This window comes from Archocentrus centrarchus, unplaced genomic scaffold (genome assembly GCF_007364275.1).
Source record: "Archocentrus centrarchus isolate MPI-CPG fArcCen1 unplaced genomic scaffold, fArcCen1 scaffold_32_ctg1, whole genome shotgun sequence".
Taxonomy (NCBI): Eukaryota; Metazoa; Chordata; class Actinopteri; order Cichliformes; family Cichlidae; genus Archocentrus; species Archocentrus centrarchus.
In genome coordinates this window covers 1,440,636-1,468,177 of record NW_022060260.1, presented here as the reverse complement: position 1 = coordinate 1,468,177, position 27,542 = coordinate 1,440,636, and the positions used below count along the sequence as shown (strand labels likewise).

The 27,542-nt window shown below is 44.0% G+C and overlaps 1 protein-coding gene across 1 annotated transcript in view; it reads right to left on the bottom strand.

The window, feature by feature from the left end:
- The window catches only part of LOC115776437 (CD81 antigen-like), a 40,654-nt gene that overhangs the window by 6,141 nt on the left and 6,971 nt on the right, over positions 1–27,542 (bottom strand). The window contains exons 2-6 of the mRNA XM_030724138.1: positions 17,262–17,376; positions 5,025–5,122; positions 3,301–3,375; positions 1,204–1,323; positions 140–238 (exon numbers count right to left, since the gene is read on the bottom strand). Of these exons, the coding sequence (XP_030579998.1) occupies positions 140–238; positions 1,204–1,323; positions 3,301–3,375; positions 5,025–5,122; positions 17,262–17,376 (507 nt within the window). The remainder of the gene's footprint in view (positions 1–139; positions 239–1,203; positions 1,324–3,300; positions 3,376–5,024; positions 5,123–17,261; positions 17,377–27,542) is intronic.

Sequence of the window (27,542 nt, the reverse complement as noted above, 5' to 3'; positions counted from 1 at the left end):
GTTCGCAGGATTAAAATAATATTTGTTCTCAAACATGATCCAATGATTGTCCTGCTTGGTCTCCGCTTACAGAGTGAACACAGTGAGACTGAAGCATGAAAGCAGTGATTAAACTGTTGAAATGAATGATTGGACTTACAACCATGGATCCTTGGCTGGGACATATGTTGGTCACGCCCAGTTTGTCTGTCATCTGCGTGAAGATGTTGGTGCCCACGCCTTTCCCACAGCAGTTCAGCTGAAACCCAAAAACAACAGTGATCACCCTGGAAGTCTGTCCTGATGAATTACAGAGCAGGCCCAAAGCTGCAGTTCCTCTGCCGTCCAGCAGAGGCAGCAGTGAGTCAGTCCCCATAGACTCCCATGTTAAAACTGTCCAGCTGAAATAAACATGTTTACAGCTAATACAGAAACTGCTTTGGTCTCTGTAGATCATTTCCCCCTTCATAACAGCCACATGGGGGAGGATGTTTCTATAACTCACCTGTTTAAATAAAGTTTGCATTATTAGGGGCGTGGCCTCTCTGACTGACAGGTGGATGGCGACACAGGCGACTGTGGCTGCTAGTTTTCTGCTAGGCTTCACCTCAGCTAACTGGAGTCCCTGAACTGGACCTATATAACGTGTTTTTGCTGTTGGAGCCTTTTTAATGCAATTATCTGACCAATAATATGGCTGCTGTGGTTTCATTGGACTAACAGACCATCCAAGAAGGCGGAGCTCCAGTTTGCTGAGTGAGATTCTGGGATGTTATTTGGATGTTACTGATCAGCGGGTGTGTGTGTGTGTCTTGTACAGTCTGATAACAAAGCTAGCTAGCATTAGCTGAACACTCATTCGGCTGAAATGGACGGGGGACCGCTGCTGAGTTTTTGTTTAAGCTCATATTTCCGCTGGTATTAAGTTTGATTCCCAAACTCCTGAACTTCAGTGTGCCTGTAATTATCACAGCGCCACCTTGGGGTGAAACTTGTGCATTACACCATGTTCGTGGCATCTGCTATGAGCTTCTGGTGTCACACGGTTCTTTGCTGTTTGATTGCAGGTTGATGTGCACAGCTCAGCAGTGACGAGGTTTCTGAAACCCTTCTTAACGCCTTTTCTTTTCTCCCACATAAGCAGGTGCATCACATTTACTTTATCAGAAAATATTCATCCAATTAGGTTTCATTTCTATGAATACAAATTATATATGTTTATACCGTCTCATGGAAGCCCCTGAGAACAAGGGAGGCGGCCTTCTTCTTGTCTGGATCAGTGAGGGTGTTCTCCATGGCTTTGTCATAGGCAGAGTCGTAGAAAGTTATCATCTCCTTTGTAACCTGCAAGAGAAGCAAAACGTTTCCTCACAATCAGTCTGAGGACATTTATGTGGGTGAGTTGCTGAGGCTCATTAAAGCAGCTCCACGCAGCCTCAGAAAACCTTCAATGACCAGAAGGTCTCACTTCTTCAGTTACGTTACAATCCAGTCACACACAGACGACAAACTCAATACCTGAAAACTTTATTTAACACACGTTTAAATGCAAATAAAGACATTCAATAAGGGAACCCTGAAGTTAGCAGGTGGTCGAGGACAGTACCGCAGCGTGGGGACTAGGGTTTAATCCCGGGATCCGGGATTCCCGGGAAATGCGATCAGAACCATTTCCCGTTTCCCGGGAAACGTTAGACGGGAAACCGGGAAAAAAGTCGCGCGCGTCGATTTGACTTTCAGAAAGAAAAGAAAGCTTCAGAATGTTAAATTTAAGGAAATATTGAGAGAAGGGTTCGTTTAATGCGAAAAGCATTACTCTTCATTTCAGGCACGTTCAGCCTCCGTTTAAGGCTTCAGCCTTCATCTCAAGCGTTTTAATAGAGGTATTACACAGTTGTACTTTTTTCCTCTTTAATTTGTTGAAATCGTAGGCAATGTGTTTACCCTAAGGTATTTTGTATTATATAATTTTATATTATTATATATTGTTATATTGCATTATATAGCCTATAAAATATGCCTGCCCTGAACAATAAAGAAATATCTGTTTAACTTCGAGTGTTTCTTTTCCTCGTTTGCAGCCGCTTACTAACAATCATGAATTAGGATACGGGCCTAATGTGTGAAGAAAGTATCATGAAATAGATTGCTTTAACATATTTCGCTTTTAAAATGGAGTTGAGTAAAATGTATATTTTTTAGGCTATAAGGATCGGCCAGTTTTTCAATAGACGATTCACAGCGAACCTACTTTAACCCTCAGACACGGTGTTATAAATTTGTTGTTGCCAGAATGGCAATGACCAAGTCGTAGTGCATTACTCAAGGCCCTGTGTTATGTCATATTATAGTGTAGTACGGTAGTTAACTTTTCAATGACTATTACAGCGTTCCACTGGTGGAGATATAGCGCAACAGATGTCGCCACGACAGCGTGGCTGAGCCTTTATCAATGCTGTGGAGATGAACCGTATTGTTTTGCACCAGCAGTTGTAAAATATCTTGGTATAATTCCATGTACAATGGAGGAATATTCGAATTATATTTGTTAAGGGAGTGTTGAGGAACGATACAACACCGCATAGCTCGAGCACTCCAATGTCGAGATGTAGGTTTTATTGCGTTAATCAAGCCGACGTTACCCCCTACTGGGCATAACAGGACATAGCTGGAAAGCTACCTCTACAATATCACAATAGGTTAAGGCCGACACAGGCTACAGAAGGCCTAATTAAAATAAAAAAATAAATAAACTTTTTCCCGGGATTCCCGGGAAATGGCTCGTCATTTCCCGGGATTTGATTCATGTCATTTTCGGGAAAAATATTAAACCCTAGTGGGGACACACATTCACAGGCTCTGCAGTGAAACAGGAGACCAATGAGGTGTAATGTTACTTATTTTAAAAAATGTGTATTTTCATCTTAAATGAATGAATGTCATTCCACCCGACCCCCTCAGAGTCTGCGGGATTTTGTACTTTGACACTTCAGCAGGTTTTACCTTTGTCCCACATGCTGCCTGAAAGTTTACCAGACTCACTCTGACCTTTCCTCCAGTGAATTATCAGCACACAGGTCAGGTGTTTCAGCCTGTGGCTGCTTTGACAAGCTTCTTTACGGTTTCTACAAAACTGCCAAACACACAAAGCTTATTAAAACTCAGCTCTGAGATTTCAGTCTGATTTGGTGCTGTGGTTTGTATAAACCACTTTAAATTCCAGGCGTTAACCAGGAACGAAACCTTTCCAACCTTCCCCCTCAGTGTGTGGAGAGGTGTTAGATGCCTGCTTTAACCTGAGGTGTAAGTCTGCAGACTCACCGTGTCTCTGTGCATGTAGCCCCAAATTCCAGCTGCAACTTCACAGGCGAACAGGATGACGAGGCAGGCGAAGAACTGCGGGACAGGCCAGAAACACAGGAGGTCAGTGGAAGCACCCAGCTAGCCGAGCTCTGAACACATGTTGCATGAAGGTAAAGAGACCGACACTCGCACACATGCTGCACTTATTGTATCAGAACGATTTAAACAGACGCGTTTCCTCAGCTGTGAGGACCTTAACTCAGATGAACAAAAGAAGCACTGTTGAGGTCTTTAAGGAGTTTTTAATCAGATCTGCAGTTGGGTTGTGTCTCCGTGCAGTCTGAGCAGCGAGGTCTGATGGCGGGACCGGTGATGATCCACTGTGTTCTGTTCAGCCTTTTCATAATGCAGCCAAGGAGGAAAACACGGCCGCCATTACTCAAACTGTACCTCACCACAGAGGCGAGAGCGCCAACCGCGCGCCGACCGAGGAGGAGACAGTCCACTGGGAAGAGCTCCACTTCCTGTCATCAGCTGTTTGAGGATCATTTTATGAGAAGAATTTCACAGACTAGCCACCATGAGGAGGTCCTCTGCATCAGTCTGACTGGAAACACTGAGCTGACTGAACATTAATATTTCCTGTTGATAAACATTAAAAATGGGCGGACTTTGTCTCTGAAAGGTTCCCACAGGGGGATTTGTCCCCTTTGGAGAGGACACTACTGGATACTGCCAGGCTGAAACTCTTGACTGCTGCTGCTGCACCTTTACATCAGAATTACACGTCTGAGGGTCCTGAGGATTCACGCTGCCATCACATGTTTGTTCTGAGCCGCTCCTCATCGGCTGCTGTAGATTTGTGGCCAGCAGTCCATGTTTCACATCTCTGAAGCCTGCCTGTGTTTGCTGGGAGACTTCTGAAACAGCAGAGGGAGCGTGCAGTCTCACAGAGAGGGAGAGAGCTCCAGGTTTGTGTACAGTGATCTGTATCTCCTGTCTGAGGGAAGGAGCTGAAATAAACTGTGTTCAGGGTGTGAGGAGTCTGAGATGATCTTTGCCCGTTTCCTGGTTCTAAAAGTGTACAGGTCCTGAAGGCTGGGCAGAGGAGCACCAATGAGTTTCTCAGCAGTTCTAATAGTTCTCTGCACTCTGTTCCGGTCTTGTTTTGTTGCTGCTCCAAACCAGATTGTGATAGAAGAGCACAGGACAGGTTCAGTGATCACGGAGTAGAACTGCCTCAACAGCTCCTGTGGTAGACCACAATTCCTCAGTCGGCGCAGAAAGTACGTCCTCTGTTGGGCCTTTTTGAGGATGGAGCTGATGGAGAATAACTAAATGTCACCCATCCTGCACGTTCTAAGATCAAGGGTCAACTGACTGATGTTTTACACCCAGGGTGGGGCTGAGTTAAGTGTATATAAGCTGTATGTGAGCAGAGATGCCTGGGAGAATACCACTCAGAGTCACCCTCTGCTGTGAGCTTCTCTCCTCTTCCAAGAGAATAAACTTATGCATCACAAGAATCCTGTCTCATCCCTGATTGATAAGAAATTTCCACTAGTTTATTTGGTGATGTGCATGTACCTGCTCAGGGACTGCAGATGGAAATTAGCCGGGAGCTAAAGCTGATGCAAGGTATCTTTTCTCTTCATTTTTTTTGTGCAGTCTGTCAAATAAAGACTAAAACTAAACTAGAAATAGGTCTGACAGTCCACAGGGAAGCTTTCAATGTGACTCACAGTTCCCAGCAGACACTGGGACTCCTGGATGGCACCATAACAGCCGAGGAAGCCGACCACCATCATCACCGCGCCCACAGCGATCAGAATGTGCACACCTAAACAGACAGAAACACAGACAGACGGACACCATCAGAGATAAGAGAGAGTTTGTTAAGCTAAGCTCAGAGTCCCGTCCTCTCATTTTAACACCTGCGGTGAGGCATGATGGACAGCAGATGGCACACTTTTGTTTTCATGCCAGTAAAGTGAGTCATGTTCCTGTTATGTTCACACTTTTCTCAGTTTCTGACACAAAATGCAGCTCTTTAAACACATTATTCATCATCAGGACATGAAAGAGTGTGAATGTGCTCCTCAGAAAGGCCTTCAGTAAAAATGTGAACCTCGTGCAGACCGAGTCCCACCAATAACACTTTAACTCATAACAAACGGCTTCTAAAAACAGGAAGTCTGCGCCTGAAACCTCAGATTACATGTTACAGCTGCTGTCTGAAGCTTTTTCTATCATTAAAGAACTGATCGATACGATCTGAGCTTAACGGGACGGTTCACCTGAAACACAGTTTATGCCATTATCATTTTGACAGCTTTTATTTTAATGTTTTAATGATAATATCATTTTGTTTGAGAATAAAACCTAACCAAGAAAAAGGAGGAATCATTGATGGAAATCTGGAGGAAAGAGATGAGCAGACACACTGACCACATGCCGTCTCTTCCCTGCACAGTGACAGTGAAGCTGCAGCTTTTGGCCTAAACAGGAAAGTAGAAACCAAACATTTCAACTTGCTGCCTGCTTGAATGTAATCAAACATCGAGCCACACTGACACAGCAGCAACGTCCCAGAGCAAAATAATGAAAGACCAACAAGTCCCCGCAGTAACAACAGGTTCAAGATGACGACGGAGGCAGCGGCAGCTCAGCGAGATGGAGGCGACTCCTGTGACCGAGGAGGACGCAGACTGCAAATCTGTGTGGAGCGCGTTCGGCTCAGCATGCCGTGCCTTCATGAAACCAGCCGCGCACCTGAGAAAATGTCTCTCCTGCTCTGTAAACGCTGCCGTCTGAGGTACGCGTCATCCACCCAGACCGGGTCACCGTCAAAAGGAGGGGAGTTACGGATGACGCACAGCTGAAGTGATGCTGGAAATGCAGTGTTACAATGATGAACATAAAGGCTGTTTTTCACAATAGAAAGCACCAATTTTGGACCCAACCATGTGTGCTGAGACGCTGTAACTGAAAATAATCATATGAAGATAAAGTTTCATGGTTTCATTATACTAAACATTTTGTACAAAAAAAAAAAAAAAAAAAAAGCAGCTCATTGGGAGGGGGTCAGCGACCCAACAATAAAAGTAACTAAAAATTTAACACACATAACACTTCTGAATAATGATCCGAGTGTCAAAAACATATTTCTCTTTTATGTAGGTTCATTACCATCTCCTTTTTTAGTAAATGAACAGAGCACGTGTCCACCTTCATTTCACCCACATATAAACATCTCTTTGTTTTCGGAGGCGTCTGCCTTTCCAGGCGCGCTCCCTGCATCTCTGTGCTCGTTCCAGGCCGGCAGTGCAGCTCTCCCTGCATCATTACTCTGGCTTGTCAGCTCACACATAATTTGATTGTGGACCATTAACTGGTGCTGTACCTTGTATATGCCCTCCCCCTCCCCTCAGTCACAAAACTGCGGGTAATTTATAAATCGATATCTTGGCCAGTGCTCCCTCCATCTCTTGCATTACGGCTCTCCGGTGTCAAACTCCTCCTGGCTGTTCGGCGCTCCTCAGCTCGCTCTCCTGGCGCTCGGCCATCCATTTGTCCTCCCTGTATAATGCATTCTCTCATTCAAAATTATGCTCTCAACCATTCCATTTACTTAAATGTCTCTTCCTGCCTCTCTTTATTTAATCTTCTTATGGTTTTGCTTCCATTACAGCCTCTCTGCTTCCATTCCTCAGCCCTCTGTTCAGTAGGAAGAGGAGCCGATTCTCAGCTTTCCATGAAACGTGTTGCAATCTTCTCAGACATTAAGGTTAGCGATGAGGCCTGTAGGCCATCATGTAATAATGGCAGTAAGAATTATAATAACACTTAGATATCACATGATCTATACTTGGGTGGGGTGCTGTGGTCTATTTGGAGACAACAGCGGGCTCAAACCACGTATGGAGAGTCCGCTCACTCTCATTTTACGTTGCTGCTTCTAACTGGCCACGCTCCTTCCTTTGCAGTGCTTCCCTGCAGGTCTGCCGGCCGGATCGCTGTTGGGGAGGTCCTTGATGTCATTCAGCGGTCTCGAATCTCTCATTGAGCAGACGGACAGACTCCACCTCCTCTGTGTTGGACTACGGTTGGTGATGGTAGACTTGTGAGCTGCAGCAGGTGGAGAACCGGTTCATGAACCATTTAAGCGCTTTGAGGCGGCTGTTGTTGTAACTTAAATAAAACTGAACTGAATTACGTTGAGCAGAACCAGGACGACCAGCAGCAGAACCGTCGGTCAGAGTATGAACGACATGCCAACACTGATCTGAGGTCAGAATTAGACGAGCTGCCTACAAACATCAAGTTAATGAAACCTCTGATCCATCTTCCATCCAAACAACCTTCAGTTTTAGATGCCTGAGGCTTTTCTTGGATGCACTAGCCTTTCAAATCCAGGCTTTCCATAACTCTCCATTTCTTCCTCTGCTGTTGCTCCTCTGAGGGTCCAACACCCAAAAACCTCAGGAAAATTCGGAGCAATTCCCGACAACTGTGTTCGTGATATCTTTCTGCCTTTGGGTGTTCTGAAGACTTTAAAGCTACAGCACATTTGTAGTACACACAACAATGTGGCCAAAATGTTCTGGTTTGTGGCCTTAATCCAGGTCAGAAAGTTAAGTTTGGTTCTAAAAACTATGAGTCCACTGGACTCTTCAGACTTTATGCTCTTTGTGCACAGTGGAGGAAGGTGCAGTCCTAGAAACATCTGCTCTGCCTTTGGAGCTCCAGGACTTTGGTTTGGTGCCACATGTGCATCTACTAAGTATGTTCCCAAACACCTTTATTGTGCTGAAAAGTCAAACTCCGGTTCAACTTTGAACTTTAAGACCAACAGCCTGCAATCATCTTTAAGAAGCCTTTGGTATGAACTCAAAGTTCATTCAGTGACCCCACATTTCCACCCCACAGGCCACCAAACATGCAGCCAAACAACTCTGCCTTTGATTCATCCATCCAGAAAATAGATGGAAAATACATGCATTTTCTAGTCCAGAGGTCACCCGTACAATCAGTATCTGTTCTGTGTCTTCCCGTTGTAAGTGTGGATGCATAAATTCACTGTAATATGTTAAAGACACTCCCCTAAGCATGTTACTGATGCAGTATTTATCTCATGCTCTCTCCCACTTGGAGAAGGAAGAGGAGAAACGCCTTAATGTGAGGTATCGTCACGTCTGCTGGCCAATGAGATGCAGATGCAAGCTATTTTGGGGTAATACAGGCTTCTTTCAGTTTTATTCATATAGCACCAGTTCATAACAACAAATCAGCAGTATGAGCAGTGCTTGATGAAGGTGGGGAGGAGATCTCCAGCAGATCCAGAAGCATCTGCCTCCACCAGCCTCTCTGTGGGTTAGATTTGTCATCATGTCTTTTCTAATGAGCACAGTCACTGCTTCCACTCGCTGCTGAAAATAAACCTGGAATTTCCCTCTGACAATGAAGCCTCTAACTTGACGTCCAGATATTTTATCCTGAAGTCATCTGAGTATTGTTGATTGTACAGTACATGCCTTCCCGTCTGCTGCTTCCTTTTTTTTTTTATTATTAGTTTTGTTAAGACAGCAACCCAGCTGTGAGAGGAAACACTCCACAATGCAGTGAGTGGAAAAGACCTTGAAGGTTTTTTCTTGCCCACAGACCCAACTATTCGTCTTGGTTAGGTCAGTCAGCATCACTCTGAGACACGACGGTGTTTTAATGATACACAATGGGACAGGGTGTGGAAAACTAAATACTGCATCAGAGACCAGCTTAAGGAGGCATCAGTAGCATGACAGGAAGATACACAAGACCCTGATTAGATGGTTTCTTTGGCTGGAAAAAGCATACATTACATCAGAGTTCTCACTGTAAAATCGAGGATGTAGAAAAAAGAAAAAAAAAAAACAGGAGAATTTGTGATGTGATTCTTAAGAGTAGAATGGGAGGCAGAGCCTTCAGCTTTCAGGCCCCTCTTCTGTGGAACCAGCTCCTAGCTTGGATTCAGGAGACAGACACCCTCTCTATTTTTAAGATTAGGCTTAAAACTTTCTTTTGATCAAGCTTATAGTTAGGGCTGGATCAGGTGACCCTGAACCTTCCCTTAGTTATGCTGCTATAGGACTAGGCTGCTGGGGGATTTCCATGATGAGTGTTTCTTTTCATTCACCTTATTTACTTTGTTTATACTCCACTCTGTATTTAATCATTAGTTATTAGCAACCTGTCTCTCTCCCCCCTCACAGCAGATGACCCCCCCTCCCTGAGCCTGGTTCTGCTGGAGGTTTCTTCCTGTTAAAGGGAGATTTTCCTTCCCACTGTCACCAAGTGCTGATCATAGGGGGTCGTTTTGACTGTTGGGTTTTCTCTGTATTATTGTAGGGTCTTTACCTGCAATACAAAGCACCTTGAAGCGACTATTGTGATTTGGCGCTATATAAATAAAACTGAATTGAATATTTAAATTTTAGACAAGATAAAAATGGTGCCGGTTCTACGGCGTTTTAATAAATGGGGTTGGGCTGCAACGATTCCTCGAGTAACTTGACATGCCCCCACACCCCCCACCACTCTTCAGTACCGGGGGACTCCGTCAAAATATTTTCATGCTTTAATCCCTGATTAGCGCCTAAATATAGACCTGAAGTAGAAATGTGTTTAGGAGGATGGCTGTGAATACAAAGCATTACAGCATTAAGCTCATGCAGCACCCAGTTTTCCAACAAAAACAGCAACAGCTGTTTTACGTGCAGTCTGTCTGTCATACGCACGGCAAACGCAGAGAGGCGGAGCCTTACTGAGACGGTGAGCTCAGGTGGAGCCAAAGGAGGCGTTTTTTCCTAGCATCCAAAGCAGCAGCGTTTGCTCCTGTAACCACCTTAAAACCTTTACTGGGAAACAGCTGGAGGTCCTTTATCAACCAAGTGATCATCAACATGAAGAAAAGAGAACTTTGTAGCTGCTCCACCCAAGTATTTCTTATCAGATTAATTGATTATTCGATGGCATAATCGATAGAATACTCGATTGATAAAATAATCTATAGTTGCAGCCCTTATCTGGAGCTTTGGTGAAAGACTTCTGCGTCAGACCGATGTGCTCCCTGGAGCTTGACCTGCAGCTGCAACACACAAAGCACCGACTCTGCCTCGAATAAGTGAACAATGTGCCTAATATTTCATTTTTGCTGTCAGAGAACACACCTTCATCCTTTCTGTAAAAGTCTGGGAAATTCCAAACACTGCTGAGGTGGTTTCATCTGAGGTCCCTGTGGGCCGTGGGAACCTTTGGGACTTCCCAACAAACAGTTCAGCATCACGTTGGTGTCCCTTTGACTCTTCTGGGAGTTAACATCAAACCTGGAGGCTCACTTTACTCCTCTCAGTGTTGGAGGCTGTCAGTAGGTGAATGACTTAGTGCTGAATAGGAAACTGAGTCAAGTGGTGTTAAGTGATCTGAGAGGGAGAACTTCCTGATAGCCCCACTGTCCTCAGGCATTTACTGAAGGTTAAAAATAACTCGCAATAAAAGGTGAAAGAAATGGAGAGGCTGCCTGAGATTGTAAATGACAATCCATCACGTCACATCACTCATGTGCCGCAGGTTCAATTCCCCCCCCCCCCCCAAAACTAGCTGATGCTTTGATGTATGAAGATGTATGAAGCTTCCACCTGATGTGCTCACATTAAAGTTACAGCACTGCATTATAAACAAACTCAACACTTCCTGTGTCCATTTCAAATTAAAACCCTCATAGCAATCACTTCTTAAAACACATTTTATGGACTTGTGATATCTTTTACTGTCTGTTTTTTGAGGCTTTTACATTTGTAGGGACACGTTGTGGAAATGTCAAACTGACAGCAGATGGTCTGATCCTTTAAAATCTCCTCCCAATCACAGGAAACAGTCTACACACACATACCAACAGGAAGTGTGTGAATGGTTGTACCTCTCAACAGCATTTGAGTATTTGGTTCCAAGCTAGAATTAAAATGTTAAATTTCTTATATCAAACCAGTGTTTGAACCTGTCAGACATTTGTTTCTATTAGCTGTGATGAGAGCACATCACCTGTCGACCACCAGGACATCAACATTTACTGCACAGGCCACATCTGCATCATTTCAGCCGTGGGAAACCCTTTCAGCCTCAAACTGCTCAGAAGATCCCTCAGCTGTTTGTTACATCACGCATCGATCTGTAAACTGGTTACAGTGTTGTTCAGGTCTTCGATACATTTGAATTATTCTGGACATTTCCCTGTAGGATTCATGACTAGTAATCATAAACAGATGTTACATAGTAGCTTGGAACACATTAAAATTTTTCTAAATCTATATTAAAAAACTCTTTTCTTCCATTTTCTCCGATGCTTGCTTTAATGGTCCGGTATGTGCAGTTTAACCAAGTCCTTCTAGAAGACTCAGCAGCCACAGTGGTAACAGCACATTTATTAATGCTCCTTCCTGAATGAGCAGGAAACCATGACTTTAAAAAAAGGCTTCAAAAGGTTTGGTCAAAGTTAGACAAGTTTACAGCTTCATTGAAGGCTCGATCCAGAGCCCCGAGCGACATATGCTAACATCTCCTCCAGATTTCTGCTCTATACACATCTGATTTTTACAGAGTACATCCCCACTTTTATTTCCATCAGTAGCAGCTGAGTTCTCTCCCTCCTACATACACACAAGCTTTGTTTACTCTGAGCAGAAGTTTGAATAAATGATCAAAGATCAAATATTTTATCTGTGGGAACACGGCTGCACGTCTGAGCACATTCAGGCGCCGACAACCACCAGAGCCACTGAATCCAGGACACCCATCGAGCAGCGCCGGGCAGGTGACGAGGGCAGGAAGCCACACAGGAATGGACAATAGACAATCCAGCCGATTTTCAGAGTAAAAGGCTAAAAACACCACTTCTGGAACGGCGCGATGGGGTCGGATGAGATGTTAGAGTTTTGTCTTTGTTTTTACTTTCAAATAAACCCGAGTAAATAAGCCCAGGCTCGCTTTCAACGCCTGACGCATCAAGTTAGGCTTCTTCATTTGCTGCGTGGATCCATTCAAACATTTCAGTAACTTTGCTGTTGTCCAACCAGGGTTCCTATAAATCAGCCCTAAAATCTGACTGATTAAAAGATGATTGTTTTCATTAAGTCTGATTAAAAAGGTGTTTCTAACTAAAAGTAAAATTCTCTCTAAAGATTATGTAACCCACAGGAAACCAAACGACTCCTTCAACACTGAGAAATCTGCTGTAACTAAAACCCAGTGTGACCGAGGAGGAAGTGAGAAATCAGGTTTGAGTAATCTTTATTTCTCCAGAATTCAACTGAAGCTCATTTTTAGAATCATGAGCACATTTCAAATTATTTTTCAGCCGTCTGTCAGTGGATTTCTGCTGAGATGCTTCAGAAACGGTTTAAAGTTTGTGCATGTGTGCAATCGTATAGAAAGGCGAGAGGCGGGTCGTTGTGTCTGTGAGCGCCGGGGTGGGAGAAAGGAGAGGAACAGATGTAGGAAAAAAGATGGCGACGGAGCAGGGGAAAAATAAGTCGAGTCGAACACTAAACACAACCAGATGGGGAAGGAAAGGAGGAGCGAGAGTGGAAAGAAAGCAAGTGAAGGAGAAGAAACTCTCTCAGAGGAGGGAGGAGGAGGGGTGGGCCCTCTGAGGAGGAGGGAGGGAAGGCCAGTGAGGAATTTTTTCCTATACCGACAGTGTTTTTTCCTCCCCTCCTCGGAATGAGAAGGAGGCTTTATGTAATGTGAGGGTGCAATCATGGAGGCTGCTGCAGAGAAAGCCCCTGAGTGGCTCCTCTCTAATGAGCAAAGCTCTTTCCCTTTAACAACCACAGCTATGCTGCCTGAGAGGACGACAAAACAGCCACTCCTTTTTTCTGCATTTCAGGAGACTCTTCCTCAGTTTGACTTAAAAAAAAAAAAAAAAAAAAAAAAAAATCACACTACTTCTTCTTTTACTTCGCTCTCCCAGCAGATGACTCAGACTCGAGGAAATGACTCGGATCATGTCACAAGAGTTTTCAACAGTCACATGATGACCTGTGGGTTCTCCATTAGCCCTGGTTACAAGTAGCTGGTAATTTGGGCGAGGCAGCGCCGCCCCCACACACTCACTGAGTTCTCTGGAAGAAAGCAGACTAATGCAGGGCAGGCCCTCCCTCAGCTCTCAAAACAGCCTCTGACCTTCATGTCATGAATACCACAAGAAGTTGAGAACATTCCCCACAGATTTGGCTTCATATCGACTTGATTGTGTCACGATTTCTGAATTCGTGCCGAGTCCCCTGCTCCACCCAAGCAGCAACGTGGTGGTGTTACAAAAACTATTAATGTCTAGTATCTTTGTGTCATCTTTTGGTTGTACTGTCAGATGACAGCACAGCACCATCAGGACGCAGCATGACACCTGCAGCTGTTTCATATGAAAGCTGACACCCCCACAGCACTTGCCTCGCCTTCTTCTCCATATGATGACACTGATTAAGTTAGAAACAGTGTTAAAAAAAAAAAAAAAAAAAGGATGCACTGGCATGGGGGTGGGCTGCAAAGCAGCTTGCAGAGGAAGCAGCAAACACACGAAGGTAAAGCAGTGTAAAAAGCACACCGAGTAAGAGTCACCAATAGGATGTGTAGATAAGTATCAGCTGATCTGTTGGGACTGGACTTCCTGCTTGAACCATCACCATTAACCTCATCCCAAATGATCAGAACCTTTGACGTGTCACGTTCAGTCATCCAGCAACTACAAAAAACGCACCACGTTAGGATTTAGAGCAGATCCAGGTTCAGCTGTACACTGCAGTAATAATGATGCTTATGACTAAACCCCACCGCACGCATGGACCTGCCTCATGTCAGAATCTCTGCCCTGGACTCACTGCCAGGTTTAAAAAAAAAAAAAAAAACCCTGTTTGACTTTTGCTTTGTGAGCATTTTCCTGCGGAAGCAGCCATTAGAAGATGGAAAACTGTGTCCATAAAGTGATGCACATCATGGTGAGCAGCAACACTCAGTCTTTCCCTGTGGTATTCAAACCATGATTGATTGGTACAAAGAGGCCTGAAGTGGGCCAGGAAAACATTCCCCACTCCATCACACCATCACTCCATCACACCACAGCAGCAGCAGCTGCAGACGCGCGCTGGCGTCACGGCCTCGCAAACACCAAACTCTGAATCCATGTGACTCAGCAGGAAATAACATTCATCCTATCAAGTCTTTCCATCCTTAAACTGTCCAGTGTTTCCTGAGCCCGTTTCCAGCTGACGCCCGACACAACCTCATCATCCTCGAGCTTCAGCTTGCTGCTCTGCACAGTACAGAGCAGCTGTCTGAGTTACTGCCGCCGCCTTTCTGTCTAACGGCTCTCCTCAACAAGGCGTGGCGGCCGTCCACAGAGCCGCTGCTCACTGGATGCATTTTTATTCTGGTGTGACTGAGTAAACTCCTCACAGCTGTCGCCTTCATTATTCTGACTGATGTGACCACTAAATGAAGCTTCTGACGTCCTCTGCACAGAAATAAGGAGGTGCCTGTGTGTTCCTAACAAAGAGCATTTACCACTCTAATATTCTCACCCCCTTACGTGTGAGTGCCAGAACTACGATGTCCCCAACATTCAGATTACAGTGGAGGAGAAAGAAGTGCGCAGTATTGTTCCAGTGCAGGGACACCAAGTTCTGAGCTTTTATTAAATAAAACTGTGACGGATCAGCTCAACTACGGAGGGTCTGTCTGTTTGAAGGACCTAAAGTTCTGCTCAGATCCAGATGAACGTGTTCCCTTGTTGGGTTTCGGTCCAACTACAACTGTTGGGAGTTGATCCAGATGTGGATCTAGGAATTTTTGGAATGATTCTTTGCCAAGCCAGTGTGATAGCACAACGCTGAAACATTTCTATTAATGACAAAACTTTGACCAGGAAGCGAGGGCAGCACGATGGCAGAAAGTGGAGCTCTGGGAGAAAATCCAAACCCCACACAGACGGGCCTGGGGCTCACACCCAGGACCTTCTTACCATCCTGCCACCTCGTCTCGATGCTCCTCAGAAAGAGTGCTCCTGAGCCGGGGTTTGTTCGTGGCACGGTGGAGGCGTGCGGGTTCAGATTGCTCTCGATTTAAACCAGTTGACTTTGTATCACTCTTTAACAAAACTGAAGAGGACGACGAAGGCTGCAGTGAGTAACAGTGAGGTGTGTGCTGTGCATCCTCTGATAGATCCACATAAAGTATTTATGCCCTGAATAAGTGGAACTACTTTAGTCTATGAGGATCAGTGAAGCTAGATGAGCAATTTATTCATTATTGATGTTAAAAATAACATTTTTAAAATTTTATGGGGCCTAATGAATAGTTATAAACTGCCTATGTGTTCTTAAACTGATGGGTAGATTTAATTTTAGGGATAATAAATAATTTGATTATCCTGTTTTCTGTTACACCTGTCCAAACACCCTCATCCTTAAGAAAAGAAGAAGACAACATAAGACGAAATCCAAGCTATAGAAACTTTGCAGCACAATTAAGCAATGCTGCACCCGTGGGACAGACGTGGCTCTGACTCCAGCGGCCAAAAGCATCAGATCTCACATCCAGTGAGCAAAGGTGGAAAAACAAGACGCAGTCAGGAGGATCTGTCCTAACGTCAGCCGGCCTGCAGGCAGCCTGCCTGACACCAAACTGGACCGAATGGAGGCTTTCACAGCCAGGAACTGTTCATCAGACTGACTGAAGTACGGCTCACAGCTCCACCCAGCTTTAACCCAACAACACACTAAATGTCTGTTTATGCTTCACTGACAACTTAAAATTAATCGTGAGATCAATAAACAAATCCATTCGTTTCACTCTGCATGCATCAGATGTCCTGACAGAGGCAGAGAAACAGAAAGCATGATGTCACCAGGAGGACTTTGGAGTGTTTGCTGAAGCGTGAAGAAGTCAAACACAGTAAATAAAAGAAACCAACTCTGTGCAGCTTCTCAACAACAATCAAGTGAGTCTCACGTATAATACACAAACACAAGCACCAACACTGCAGTTCCTCTGCAGTCCAGCAGAGGCACCACAGTGAGTCAGTCCCTGTAGACTCCCATGTTTAAACACCTTTACAGCTAATATAAAACATGCTCACAGCCTTATTATAACTCATTTAAATAGGATTATTAGTGGCCGCTTTAACAGGTGGATGGTGACACAGGCGGCTGTAGCTGCTAGCTGTCTGCGAGGCTTCACCTCAGCTAACTGGAGTCCCTGAACTGGACCTCTGGACGGTGTCGGTGCTGTTGGAGCATTTTTAATGGAATTATCTGACCAATAATATGGCTGCTGTGGTTTCATTGGACTAACAGACTGTCCAAGAAGGCGGAGCTCCAGGTTGCTGAGTGAGATTCTGGGATTTATGTCACTGAGCACTGATTAGCAGATATCTGTGTGTGTGAGATGTTCCCATACAGTCCGTGGATGCAGACTGATAACCACACTAGCTAGCATTAGCTGAACACTTAGCACTCCGCTCTCTCATTCAAATGTGGTCCCTTCTGGAAACCAAAACTTAAGACACCGGTGGCCAAAACACCAAAACTAAAATGTCGAGTAGAGAAACCAATGCAACACAGTGGTAGTTATGGCCATCTATTATATACAGGCCGTGATATTCAGGCCTACACTACCCGATTAATCGAGCAACAATTCGTGATAATGAGTCAGAGCAGAGAAGTGAGCCTACACAAAGAAAGAAGCATAATGTGGTAAGCATTTCAATAAAAACATTTCACCAAACAGACTCAGGAGACTGCCACTGGGTCATAATGCAAACAGCCACAAACACCAGTACTATATTTTTGATGATGCTGCAAAGCTCTCCATTAGTGGGGGCTTGTGGTTTCCCTTCAGATGAAGACAGAGTGAATCAGAAGCAGATAACAGAGACACAGAGGTGTACGTACTGATGTAGAAGGTGCTGGGGGCATGGGTCCCATCGTATTCAAGCTCCAGCAGGCTGCTGATCTTGGTGTCGTGTCGCAACCACAGAGCCACTCCCAGGATTACACCTCCGGCGAGCTGTAACGCAGAGCACAGCACATGCAGTCACTGTTCAGTGCATCTCGTTTTTAAAGCTTTGTGACTTTTGCATCCAAACTAAAACACCAAAGTCACAAATCAAGGTAGCTGACGACGAAGAGCTGGCAGGTTCTGTGAGGTCAGTTCCTGTTTTTGTGAATGGAGTCTGGAGGACAGGCTTCCCAGGTAAAGCAGCCAAAATGCTCCCAATATAGCGTCCACTTAAACCCCAGCTGATTTTTCTCAGGTGTGTAAAATACACAGCAGTACACAGCTTTAGTTTGTCTGCTTGGGGGCGTGGCCTACTGCCACCTGCTGCAGGTAACACACTGACTGTGGATCAGTAAAAAAAGCTGAAGCATCCCAAACAGAGGAAAGTTTAACATATCACATCCTGCTCAGACCTCAAACTGAGCGGTCAGCTGACTTTGTAGAAAGAATCGATATAAATCAGCCGTCTTCATTCATGAAAGCTGATATGATTTTTACTCCATGCTGCCCTGCTCTAATTCTTATGTACACGGCACCCTTTGGTCTGAAACAAGTCCAAACATCAGCCACATCTGCAACCGATCCGAACCGTTCAGCCAGTCAGAGGAAATATCTGCTAACGACAAGAAGTCGTTAGCAGAGAGTACGACGGTGAGCCAACAGCTGCCACACAGGCTGCATCACAGCTCTGAACACTTTGCAAATGAGAGGAAAAAACAAACAAGTTTCCCTTTCAAATTAAAAGTCCCAGAGTGTGCAGAGTCTGAATGTACACGCTGAGTTTTAAAGCAGTCAAACAGAGACGGCCAGAAAAACATTAATTCAGATCATAACAGCATGTTTCAGTAACCAGTTCACAGATTTGGACATTTTCTCTTTGGATTTACAAGAAGATTCATTTTTTCTTTTTAATTATTATATAACTGCTTATCAAGAAAGCGGCACTTTAATCTCTGCTTTGACAGAGACTTAAAGCTTATATTTCTATATTATACAGCTGTTAATGTGAACAGAAGGTACAAATATCAGGTCAGAGAAGCTTTAAGAAGTCTGCAGGAAGAAGCTGCGCTGAGCCCTGTTTGGGGCAGACGGCTCTACCAGGAGCAAAGATGGAGGAAAACTCACTTCCTGTATCTAACAAAAACCAGCGTGTGAGACGGCGATTGTGTTGATGCTTTGGATGAGCGTTTAATAAGCTGTAAAATCATGTTTCAAATCCTATTGGATATGATGGAATTTTAAACCCAGACCTGTGATCTGAGAGAGGTCCTGCAGTCATGGAAAACAATCTGATCGAGTACCAGAGGAAAACTGTGAAGCTGAAAAATGATGGCGATTATCTTCATTTTAAACTCACTGACGCGAGTTTCACTGAAACAAAAATAACCCCCCCCGATCTTCCTCCTCCATTATTGAGGTCCATTCCAGCTCCACAGCATGCTGCTGCCTGGCAACCAGATCAACACCATAAACACACACACACACACACACGATGACTCAAGGTTGGGCCAAACAGCCTCTCAGAGCGGTTTCCTAAGAAGCACTTTTTGAGAAGTTGCTTTTAAAGCGCTCAGATTTGTTTCAGAGTTAAACACCTTAAAGAAGCTTTTTATTGGTCATTTAAAATCCTTCGTGTCAAACGTGGGTACGAGCCGCCCTCCTGATCAGATTTGAAAAATGTAAAATCATTCATCACTTTAATTTTTCAATAAAATGTGCTGCTGTGCCTTTAATGGTGATGAGCTGTTTCTCATTTTTCATGACAGAGGAGTGAAAATGTGTGGAAAGTTCAAATATTTTTAGATGTTCGAATCATTCAAAACTTTTGTTGTTTAATGGAAACTCTCCCTGTGACCCTTAAGGACAGCAGACTCAGTGAGTGGAAAAAGTGACGCATATTATTATGAGTGATGCTACAAAGTCGTGACTTCCTGGCAGAGGCAGGTGCAAGAAGATAAGCCAAAAAACCAAAAAAAAAAAAAAAAACAGGCTTATTTTAGACAAACGGGATCCAGAAACCAGCCCTGCAGACCTAAACTGGCTCTGACAGCACAAAAGAAAAGCAGAATTCATGGCACCATGTTTGTGTGCATCTGGTTAAAATGATGCGTGTTTAAATGCATTAAGTGTTTAAACAGAATAAACCATTTTTCATGCACAGAATAGCAGACGCAGCTGTCTGAACTCCTTAATCGTCAGTCTGCTGCATGCCACAGATTTCAGCTTCTGTCACATTGCTGCCTTGTGTCATTTTTCTGTTTCAAATGGACCCACAATGTGTTGTGTTGATGTTGTGTTGATGTAACAGACATGCTCAGTAAGGACCATCTCCCCCCCAAACATTGGAAGAAGTGTGTACATGCACGCCGATCCGATTAGTGATCGTTATATCCCACCTGTCCCAACAGGAAGGAAGTTTTGATCTGAAGGGGTGTGACCGGGTCAGAATCTTCTGATTGGCGAGTTACTTGTGTCCACACAAACATGACTGCAATCAGGTCATAAATGATCAAGTTGTCACCGATTAGTTTCTCCTTCACTGAGAGAGAGGATATGGAACCAACCAGGAGCACTGAGAGCACCGAGGACATCTCTCAGCAGAGCGTATGGTTTCAGCTCCTTAAATTCTCACTCTGGGAAGGGGAACATTTTCAGAATTTAACTGTTTACCCTCTACAGCCGGACAGAAGTCTGAAGTCTTTGCAGAAAGAATTCAGCAAGAAAGGGGAAATCTGATGGACACTAAACACCTAAATTTAGCTAATAAACTACCAAAGTGGTGATTATAGTTTAGTTTTAATGGAAACATCAAAAATAGCTCTGAAAACTATGACCATGTAAGATTTGTAAGATTTTTCCCTCCTCTCCACCATTCACTCTCAAACAGTTTGATTACATTCTCACATCATATGAAAGTTTATTCACTGACCCAAGTCTGAAGTTTCAGTAACACAGCTAACAGCAAAAACAGCAGCGCTTACTGACACACAAGTTCAGCTTATCCTCAACAACTGACCTCAGCATCGCTGTCATCAGACAGAAGTGAGCTTCACTGACTCGCCCACCAATAACGGACTCCTTTCACAAAGTTTTACAGCCTCCTCCAGAGTTAACCAAGCATGTTGACAGCTGAGGTAAACACGCTGATAGGCTGATTTATTGCTAAGAGTTGATATAAATATGTTAAAACACAGTATGTCCAAACATGCTTCTATACACAGATAGTAGTAGAAGCATGCTGACCATGTTTTTTGTTTGTTTTTAAAGGTTTTAGTGTCCTCATTCCTCATTGCTGCAGTTTGAATCAACACCCTGTGTGGATTCCTCCATCAGCTGACACAGAGCTCAGCCGCTGACTGTGGCTAAGGTGACTGGATGTGGATAATTAATGGATTCCGCACCACTTACTGGACATTTTCTCTGACAGTGTTACCACCATACCTGCATCTTTTACTGGTGCACTCGCAACCAATATTTAGAATATATGCACTTTTCCCCTCATTAACTAGGAGGACTTGCTTTGGAAAACTGCCAGTAGTTGATGAACTGTCACTTTAATATCTGATTTAGACATTTTTGTCAACAAAAATCACCAGAAGTTAATCAAATTAAGCATCTGATGCTCAAAAGTGTCCTGGCAGTTGACCTCAAACCTTTAATGTCTCAGCGTCATGTTGTTCACACTGCTTTAATGTGATGAAGGTCAGCACAGCCTGGAGGAGTCATCCTCTCAGAAACAACAGAGTTTAGCTAGAACACATCGACCAGACGCTGGTTTGTACAAGGAAGAAATAAACGAGTTAATCACAGAACGCCTTCCGAACCATTTCAGGACAGGTTTAGGTTAGATTTATTGAAAAGAAATTTACAGCTGGAGACTCATGGAGCACTGAAACAACCACGAGACTTATAACTGCTTTCCAGTTCCTCCCTGATGGTTCGTGTATAATACTATAGCAGGTCATTTATGTCTTGTGGGTTTAGCAGGGGCATGAAGGTACACAAAATTCACAGTTCAGTATGTCTGAGTTTTGGAGTCTCCATCAGCAGAAGAAACTTTTCCCTGTCACATTCATTTTCAAAGACACTTCAAAAATAAACTTGATCAGCCTGTAACAGTTCCGACCCTCACATTTCACTGAGCATTAAAGCCAGTAGATATTTTCAGCTTTAATAAACCAGAGTAACACCACCCTTTCCTTTGCTGTGCCACACTTGGATACAGCCAAATTCTTTAGAGGAAAAAAACTGTTATAATAGTAGTGGATTGGAGGCTTTTAGATAATAATGTGAGGCAGTCCAGCAGAGCCATTCCATTTACTGTTGATGCCACTGTGCAGAAACTGGCTGGAACTCCGCCAGGAAAATCACTTCCTAGGAGCCGATAAAGTCCGAACCAGAACTGAACAGTCTGAGCCAAACAGGCGGATCACTACCCACCTCAGTGATGGTGAAAATGAAAGGTTACTGCTGTTACAATACTCTGACTCAGATTGCATTTATTATGAAATAGCTGCAGACTTCCTTCCAAAGACCACTGTTTGCTTAAATGATTTTTCCTGTTTGAGCCTGGCCTCGCTAGCCCTGAAATATGCAGCGTTTTGATTCTCTGAGCAGATAACAGGTGGTAGGCTCCACCATAATGCCCAGATGCACTGAAGCTTCCAGCAAGGGAGGATTTGAATATGCTGGTTGTTGCTCAGATAGGGAACCACTCACCTTCACGTCCTCTACTTTCATCAGAAAACCCTGAGCAGTAAAATCTTAGTGTGCCGATCAGGGGCGCAGCTATATACTTTCTGAGGTGTATGCAGACACATTTTTAGGCACCCCCAACCCAACCCAACCCACGTGCATACACACACCAGGGTTCTAGCCAGAAATTTTGAACTGTCTGAGGAAATCTGTCAGTTCATAGAAAGTGAAGGAAACAGCACCAAACAATTGCACAAACCAAACCACAATAGTGTGATTACCACCAGATTGTGATTATAGTGATCGTTCTGGTAGCTACAGCTGATGTAAGGAAAACAGTAACAGCTGACATTCGCTGCACAGAGAGTAAAACCACACAGACAATGGAGGCGTGGAAAGAAACTTGTCAGCGATGATCCACTCGTGTTAAATCATGCCTGAAATTTTCATTTGATCTTCATTTTTCTTCTTACTTCTCATTCGTGCTGGTTGTCATTTCGATTTCTGTAGCCGCGAAATCAAGTGCGCGCATGACCTTAGGGACATCAAACGTGCATATTGTGAACTTTCCCTGCTGTGGTAGATTGTAAATTGCAGTGAAATAATACAGGAGCAAGCAGCGATAAAAGCAGTGATCTAGCCGGTGCGGAGTCCGCGGGGCTCCTGTTTGCTAAATGCAGAGACAGCAGAGCTCCGAAAGTGAAGCGGTGAAATCCTCAGCCCAGCCCGGCGCCTTGCGATCAACCGCTAGCTACACTGCACGCGCGCACACACACACACACACACACACACACACACACACACACACACACACACACACACACACACACACACAAAATGCACCATCTGCATCCTCTCAACATTTACTGTGTTCATGTGTGCAGATCACTTATTCATGGACTTATAAAATACAAGACTTCTCTGACATAACTTACGACTGTCTTGGGGACAGGAGGAAGGGAGGTGAAGGAGCGCAGGGGTGCCTAATCAGCACCACGCCTTTGTTATTGATCATGTCATATGCACGGCTGTTAAATACAGAAAATGCAACTAGAGAAATATTTTCCCACATTGTTTTGGGGCCCCCCCCCCCTCTTGTGTGGCACCCCTATGCATTGCATATAGTGCATACCTCCTTTCTGCACCACTGGTGCCGATCACAGATGAACTGGGAGCATTCAGAGGGCTGCTTGTCTGCACTTGTTTAGTCTGATGATTCAAGCTTTAATGTTTCAGTTACAGCAGATAAAGACACAGATCATGGCCATCTCAGTATCAGCGCTGTTTACCTGAACTGAAAGCCCAAGCTGTTTTACACAAACAATAAGACACTTCCTGTTCATAAAGCTGGACTGAGGTTTAACAGATGATACCTGCATGACCATAAAAGGCGGCTAGTTTACGTCATGACCCCCAAACTCTCAGCGCTTATGCACATCTGCACCAACTCCCTGTCACTGACTAGATGAATAAGGAAACAAACTTTCATTATTTAAGTTTTGTATTTATGAGCTGATATATTTGTTACCACCATTTATAGGTCTGAGGGTTAAAGTGCTGGTTGTAGCTGAAAGAAGAGAGACCTGGATTTCTTTCAACATTAGTCAAAATTAAATAGAAACTGCTACTTTTAATGCTTTATATTTTATTTCTTATCAAAGTCTTTTTAATTTGACTGCACAAACAGGTCAGACTCTCAGCAGCTGCAGAGCTTTACAGCGCCCAAATTAGGTCATTTAATCATTAGTTATTATTAATCTCTGTCTCTCTCCCCTCAGCAGATGACCCCCCCTCCCTGAGCCTGGTTCTGCTGGAGGTTTCTTCCTGTTAAAGGGAGTTTTTCCTTCCCACTGTCACCAAGTGCTGCTCATAGGGGGTCGACTGACTGTTGGTTTTCTCTGTATTATTGTCTTTGTCTTACAGTATACAGTGCCTTGAGGCGACTGTTGTTCTGATTTGGTGTTATATAAATAATTAACATGCTAACTTTTTTTCTGTGCGTTTTGTCTGTAATTAAAAAAAATAAATTTCATAACAAAAACATTGTTTTAGTATAATGAAAATGCAAAGTCCTGGTACCAAATAATCATAAATAGCACCCAGCTGAATAATCACAGTCCAGTTTTGCACCCATATTAATGCCGACAGACCGAGATACACTCAGCAGGCTGTGTCACTTTTATCATGAGGCTCAGATTGTTGTTTTGCTCATTAATGTCTCTTCTGTTAGTAAAGTTTGATGACGTCTGGCCTAAGTGCGTCTCCTGGGACAGACTGTATTTACCACAGCGCCGCGTCACAGTCAGTAAACTGCAGTTAGTGGCCGGACATCAGCTGCACAGGTAAGCAGCCCCACAGTGTGGGGGTTTACATATTTAGCTAACAAGTGAAAGATTCCTGCTTCAATCTCAGGAGGAGACAAAAAAATAAAAATCTGCCAACACTGTGGCGAGCCTTTGTGAGTAATAAAGTAGCTAAACAGGTTAAAAAAAAAAAAAAAAAAAGTGCCCTAAAAAGGGCTGATATTGGTTGTTTTTTAAACACTGTAGGACTCCAAAGCTGTTTTTGTGTGTGAAACACTAACGGTGCTGAATGCCAATAAAATGCACAGACTAACAGAATCACTGTAGAGTTTGGAGGTTTTTCCAAATTCCAGGTGCTCTGCTGGAATTATGATAAACTGTTTTAAACCTCATGAGACTGTTTAAGGAAAGTGCTTTCCACATGATCAATTAATCCCTTTAAAGTTTAATTAAAGCCAGCAGTAAGTGACTCAGTCCAGCTGACCGAGCATCCTGATCCTCTTTGTCCAAACAGAATTAAAACACATTAACGAGTCTCCCGTTCTCCACCGTTTAGGAGCAATTCTGAGTTTTTACCCCTTAGAACCAAAGAGTTCAACTCCATCAGCTGCGTCCACACAGGAAGTGACTCACTCGGCGGGCGGCACTTTCGAGCTCCCCGCTGGTCACCAGCAGATGTTCCACGCTCTGGTTGTCTAGGTAACCCTCTAATCTCTTTATCACCAGGTCACATGTCAATCACCGGTATCCAGCATGTTCACTGGTCAACGCTTCAAAACACTCGCCTCGGAGTAGAGAAACGTCTATCTCAGGACACGGCCACCGCGCGTCATCAGTTTTCGTCCCCCCCCCCCCACCTGCAGTCGCCCAGTGTCATCGACTTTCTGTGTTGTCTGGACACCATGTCGCTGCTGGATACTTCACAATCCGTCCATCCACCAGCTCCTCACACACAATCAGGAGTTGAGCAACAAAACTCGGCACAAAGGTCCATCTTAGGCTCAATCTCAGATATTATGTTAGCTAGCAACCACCTGCCAATGGGCTAGAATGATCCATTTTTAGTTTTTGTGCACGATACCACTTTATAAAAAGGGTTTTACCATTTTAATTTCATGCCAAACGCATTTAATTTATAGCCACAAACCTTCATTATTATAATATTATAATATATACATCAGTGACGTGCGGTGAGGGTCGTGACTGGTGAGGCACTGACGTCATCACATCAGATTTACAAACATATAGCTTATTCACCATTTGATTGGCAACAGTTGTTTTGTTTAACATTAACATAGTCTGAAGCAAACCTTTTAGCTCCGGTGTTGGTCTTCCTTTAATTATTATCTTCTGCTTCGATTGAAAGTCCAGTTTAGAAAATTCTTTCAGTTGAGTTATGTAATCTTCCATGTTGAACATAAGGCCAAGCAACAGGAAAAACTAACTGGCCTTGCTAACTGTTTATGGTAGCTTGCCGCCGAGGAGTCGTAGAGTCCCTGGGATCACCAGCGCCCCCTACCATGAGGCACGAGAACTGCGTGCCTCACCTAGTGTCTCTTCGCAGCAGTTTCATGATCGCTCAACACAAGAATGCATTACACACACATACAGTTGTTAATGAAAAAAACAAAAAAAAAACTGTGCATTATATACACCAGCTAAAATATAGAAATTTAGTTCATATAGTAAAAGTGTTAGAACATTTTAATAGCCACATGCAAAGGGAAAGTAATCCGGTCTCACTGCATAGCATGCCAGCACAGTTAGTAGTCATTGGCAATGACTATACTGAGCCGCACCACGGATTGCGCAATCCGTGGTGCGGCTCGCCGGGCTGGTGCCTCACCGTTCGTCTCTTAGTATTTGACCGGCAAATGCAAAAATTCAGCGATTTTGAAAAAACTAATCTAAAAATGGTGTAGTTAAATGGAAAAGAACTTTAAAATACAAATCACTGAATGAATATAACCATTTAATTTATTTTTTAATTTTATATTTCCACGATGACAGGTGAGGCCGTGCCTCACCTGCCTCCCCTGACTGCACGTCACTGATATACATATATGACCATATAACCTACTACCTCCTGTGGCTCAGGCGGTAGAGCAGGTCACCTACTAATCGGAAGGTTGGTGGTTCGATTCCTGGCTGCTCTGGGCTGCATGCCAAAGTATCCTTGGGCAAGATACTGAACACCAAGTTGCTCTCCAACACGAGCGTTGCAGTATGAATGTGTGTGAATGTTAGACAGTAGAAGCACTTAGCTTAGATACTCATGTATGAATGGGTGAGTGCTCAGAGTAGAAAAGCATTATATAAGAACTGGTCCATTTACACGGGCACGTACTAGTTTGTGTGTAACAGCAGACGTGAGGCCTGAGCGGAGCAGGTATGTTTAAGGAAGTCTGGATTCAGGATCACTGGAAACCTGCAGGCCCATCACAGCCGCTCTTCAGGAAACCGCTGACATACTGAGGCTGCAACTTTTCCACCAACCGAAAATATTTTTAGCAAATAATCTGCTGCTCGCTCAGTCACTACATACGAGGTCACCCACGGGGGAAGGGGGGGGTCGACGTGATCCGTCTTAGTCTCACCCACAGCTACTGACGGGCCTGCTGCCGGCCCCACACCAACACGGGTTTAAAAGTGCCGTAAAACAGAAAAACATGACTCCAGCAACTCCAACCGAGTCCTCGCAATTCAGGCACATTTCAGACGCCGGCCGGCTCGAGTTTCTCTCCCACCAGCGTCTATTTCTGCCCGCTGCACAAGTGGGAGGCAGAATGTCGGGCATGCTGGGGGTGGGGGTGGGGTGGTGTCAGCAGCTCCCCTCCAAACTACCCCCACCCCACATCCTGTTTTACACAGCGACTCACACCAACAGACTTTAGTTTTACTGTTTTTTTGTTTTCAGCAAATAGAAGAACCTCATATTTTGAGCCCGGGTTCAGATTATTTCACACAGGTTTCTTCCTCTGCTTTTCTCACTCATTGAAACAAATAACTGATGATTAAAAAGGAGAAAATTGATGAGTCGCGGTCCTGATTAAACCAAGCTAGTGGCTTTAAGACATTTAAGGACCAAAGTTTTATTACATCAATTTTTAATAAATTTTCAGTGCTAACAAAAAGGGAGAAAAGTGAAAGTCAGATTTCATTTCTGTAAGATTTAAG